Here is a 4,650-nt window from a genome sequence, read left to right on the forward strand (position 1 = left end):
TTGCCAAACACTAATTGCTGCTCAAAATTGCTTTTAAAATTAATTGGCCAAGCACAAACTGCTTCTCCCAAAAACACTTTTTTAAATAAGCTGATTTTAAAAGTTTGATAAAATATGCTATTAATCATAGACATAGTGTATTGGATTCTGGGGCTGAGTCTTCTATAAGCTAGGGATGACAGTTAGTGATTGATTCTTTTTGAAAATGATGGCTTTGGAACATGGCAAATATTTCTAGCTGATACCGTGTATATTCTGCCAACTTTTGAACACTTAATAAGTAGTTTCTAGTGGGAAAAGGAGCAAATGGAAAGTTGGATCTTTTATGCAATGTTGTATTTACATTTTCATACTATCTTTACCCGTCTTTTACACCTTGTTTGGATCGTTGTTACCCATTAGATCATTACCACAATTACAATATTTGTTTTAATTGTTATTTAAAATGCATTTTATTGATTGTTAACTTTCTGTTGTTACGTAATAATGAAAAACCTCATTTTATGTAATAACCGATTCGGTGTTATCTCATCGTTACCTAATTTCTCTTACCAATTATGTCCTTATATAATATTTCATAATCCTATTTTACCCCTTACCGTTATATTATTTAACGCCACCCAAATATACTTACCTACATCTTCTTCGTTCTTCTGTCTCCTAGGTTTAGATGTGTGGCTGCTCTCCTTTTCTTTCATCATCTTTCTCCTTCTGCGTGTTGGTTAAAAAATCTTTACTAATTTCAATTAATTATTAATTGTCAAATTTTGTTCTCAAGAGCTATTTTGTTCGTATGCTACGAGAAAATGGAAAAATTCTTGAATTGCAATGTTTGATTGGAGAAGTGCACTGTTGCTTCTACATTGGATATATAAGGAACTTATAATGAAAAAAAAAAGTGTACTTATTATTGTTTTTAATATTCATAACATGTTTGTCATTAATTTTGGTAGAATTTGCATGAATTTAGCAGCTTACATGAGGCATAATTTGTGACAAATTAGCAGAAAGAAGTCATCTTAAATTATTTTTATTAGTAATTGTTGATAGATTTAATATTTACAATGATTAGAACATTTTAGTAAACTTACCAATTGCAGTACAGTACGATACAATCAAACCAAACAATAATTTTTTTTATTAAATAGCATGATCCAAACAGAGTGTTAGTATGCAGGGTCAAGAAGTCAAGTCTTTGTACTGGTGTCAATGTGAAAACTTCATTTTTTTTTCTTCTTTGCCTTATCTTTCTTTTTCCCAATAATTCCGACCCCTCTTATACGTTTGGTTCCACATAGTCTTTTTTTTTTTTTTTGACAAATATGTCCAATAAATTTGGCTCCCTTTCTTATAATAGAAGTACCTTGATCTTATAAGATAAGTCTTGTGAGCTAGCTACAGTTACAATTCACAAAGCCTCAGCAAGAATTCCTCTTCTTGTAGTAGGATTCAAAGTATGGCTTTGGCTTCTTCTTTTGTTTGCTTTTTTCTATCTCTTCTTCTGATCTTAGTTCAGACAAAGGGAAAAAATGATTCAACTTGTCCCAAGTCCTTTTCATGTGGAAATCTTACTAGTTTGAGCTTTCCTATCTCTCTATCCACACAACCTGAATGTGGAATAATGCCCATTTCTGGTTGTGACGCTAAACCAAGAATCCAATTGCTTCCTGGAGGAGATTCATTCTATGCATTCTGCAATCCGTATAACTATACAGTTGGTCTAATTGACCTGGAGTTTCAAACAATATTGAGCAAAAACAAGTGCCAGGCTTTTAACAAAAATTTCCCCCTAAATCTAATGTCAAATCTAAGCTCTCCTTCTATTTCTTTCGAACTCATCACATTGAATATTGGCAACTTCTTCAAATGCAACATTACCAGTAGTACCCAGAAGAAGATCAACCATTTTGCTGGTTATAAAACGTACAATGGCTGTAAAGGCTTTAGCATATACTACCAGCTTCCCGGAGATTATGATAAAGACCATCGAGCAGGAAATCTTCCTGCCAACTGTTCACTTATCAGATTGCCAGTTAACTGGACGTCATATAATGGTGGTTTGTTCCACTTTTTAAGTCCCCTTTTTTACTTACAATGGAAACTCTCTGATGACTGTAATAAATGTCACTATGACGGAGGTCAATGCCAGACTGATAAAACCAACAAAATATTTCGTTGTACACATCCAAATAATCCATATGCTCAAGGTCATCAAAAAAATACTCCACATGCTCAAGGTCTAGTGCATATTTCTTAGAGTCCTTTCTTGTTTCCATATCACATATCTGTATTTCTTAAGTACTACTTTTTCTCTTTCGTTTTTTCAGATGCAAAAACGACTAGAAGAAAGTTCAGACTGACTGTGGGAGCAGGTAGTTAAATATCCATTGACTGCAGTATTCTTTCCTATTACAGAATTTCCATGCATATCATCTGAATTTCTTCTTCATTGTGGTAAAGTCACAAAACATTTCCATAACGATAAAGGATGATACATTTACTTTAGCTTACACAAATGTATAGATAGTGGAGTTGAGAGGACACTTTCTTTCGCTTTGCGATGTTTTTCATTTGTCTGAAAACCTCTGATTACTGGTTTCTTTTCCAGTTTTTGGTGGATCAGGATTGGTGATGATTTGTTTAGTTGTTTACTTTATCTGGTGTTACAAGAAGAGGAAATTTAGTCCATCCCGCTTCCTCTCAACAAAGAAACTCTCGGATATTTTTAAACATGATGTTGAGAGAGGCAGTATATACTTTGGTGTCCTAGTTTTCTCTTATTCAGAACTTGAAGAAGCCACAAATGATTTCAATTCCTCTAGAGTCCTTGGAAATGGAGGTTTTGGAACTGTTTACTATGGTGAGCAACTTCCTAATCCAACTGAGCTATGCTTCAACTATTTCTTCATGTGCCTTATTCTTGTTCATTAATGACTAGGGAAACTTAAGGATGGAAGAGAAGTTGCTGTAAAGCGCCTCTATGAGCACAACTGCAAACGAATGCAGCAGTTTGTAAATGAAATTGAGATACTTACTAGATTGAGAGACACCAATCTTGTCACCCTCTATGGCTGCACTTCATGGCGAAGCCGTGAACTACTCCTTGTCTATGAATATATTCCTAACGGAACTCTTGCTGATCACCTCCATGGTGACAAAGAGAAGGACAAATCACTCGCGTGGCCAGTACGCATGAACATTGCCATAGAAACTGCTGGTGCATTGGCTTACCTTCATTCTTCTGATGTAATACACTGCGATGTGAAGACTAATAACATACTCCTTGATCACAACTTTAGTGTTAAAGTTGCAGATTTTGGAATTTCAAGGTTCTTCCCAAATGATGTCTCTCATATTTCAACTGCACCCCGCGGGACCCCTGGCTATATTGATCCAAAGTATCACGAATGTTACCAACTAACTAGTAAAAGTGATGTCTATAGTTTCGGGGTGGTCCTTGTTGAACTTATTTCATCAATGCTAGCTGTGGATATGAATAGGCATAGCCAAGAGATCAATTTGGCTAACTTTGCAATAAACAAGATTGTAAAATGTGCATTTCACGAGTTGATCGATCCATCTTTGGGTTTCGATTTAGATACCAAGATTTGGGAAATGACTACTTCAGTGGCAGAGCTGGCTTTTCTGTGCTTGCAGACAGATAGGGACACAAGGCCTACCATGGTTGAAGTTTTGGATACTCTAAAGGAGATTCAGACTAGTGAATTTGACAATGAGAAAAAAGCTGAGTCTAATCTCAATGGCAATGAAGCTAAAGTAGTAGCAACTCCTCCTTTCCCTGAATCACAAGATATTTTATTGTTGAAGCAAGTTAAATCACTACCTTCACCAAATTCTGTGACTGATAAATGGATTACTTGCTCTGATATAACTAGTACAAAGTAGTTAAAAGTATATACCCTTTCTTTGTTAATTTATGTAAATTTTGAGAGACTGCAAATGTACAACTGTGAGAAGTCTCCTTGAGAGCTATGTATCTATGACTGGGAGTGATTCAATTTGATATCCATATCAGCACCAATAAGAAAACAATGGGTTAGAAATGTCCAAAATTTCTTACTTTTTACCGTTATCTAATCCCTCCGGTCCACTTTACTTGTCTTCCTTACTAAAAATAAATGGTCCAAAATAGTTGTCATTTTAGAAAATCAAGATATAATTAAATTAAGATTAATGATAATTTAGTCAATTAACTGTTTTAGTTAATGTTTTTTTTAGGGCGTGCGAAAAAAAACATGATAAGTAAAATGGATTTAAGGGAGGATATGATAACTCGTGAAATCAGGTATCTTTGCAAGTGCAGTTGTCAATTTGGGTGTTAAACTACAACTATTTCAATCTTAATCATAGGTTCATATTGTATTGCATTTGGGGGCTGAGTGTTCTATAAGCTAGGGATGAGAGTCAGCTACTACTCCCTCTGTCCCAATTTATGTGATACTTTTCACTTTCTGAGATTCAAACTGTGTAAACTTTGACCATCATTTTAAGATGTATTTTTTCATCAAATTGATATGAAAAAAATTGCAATTCATCGTAGTAGAAACAGCAGTGCATTGGCTTATCTCCATCCTTCTGATGTAATTCATCGCGATGTCAAGACTAATAACATCCTTCTTGACAACAACT

At 34.7% G+C, this 4,650-nt stretch overlaps 1 protein-coding gene across 1 annotated transcript; it reads left to right on the forward strand.

The window, feature by feature from the left end:
• The first annotated feature begins 1,190 nt into the window (after window positions 1–1,190).
• Window positions 1,191–4,095, forward strand: LOC132641708 (LEAF RUST 10 DISEASE-RESISTANCE LOCUS RECEPTOR-LIKE PROTEIN KINASE-like 1.1). Its single transcript, XM_060358782.1, has 4 exons — window positions 1,191–2,237; window positions 2,328–2,372; window positions 2,609–2,860; window positions 2,939–4,095. Exons 1-4 carry the CDS (start codon window positions 1,457–1,459, stop codon window positions 3,904–3,906), a joined length of 2,046 nt encoding a protein of 681 aa, XP_060214765.1. The 5' UTR covers window positions 1,191–1,456; the 3' UTR covers window positions 3,907–4,095.
• Window positions 4,096–4,650: the final 555 nt, after the last annotated feature.

This window comes from Lycium barbarum, chromosome 5 (assembly GCF_019175385.1).
Source record: "Lycium barbarum isolate Lr01 chromosome 5, ASM1917538v2, whole genome shotgun sequence".
In the NCBI taxonomy this organism is placed as follows: Eukaryota; Viridiplantae; Streptophyta; class Magnoliopsida; order Solanales; family Solanaceae; genus Lycium; species Lycium barbarum.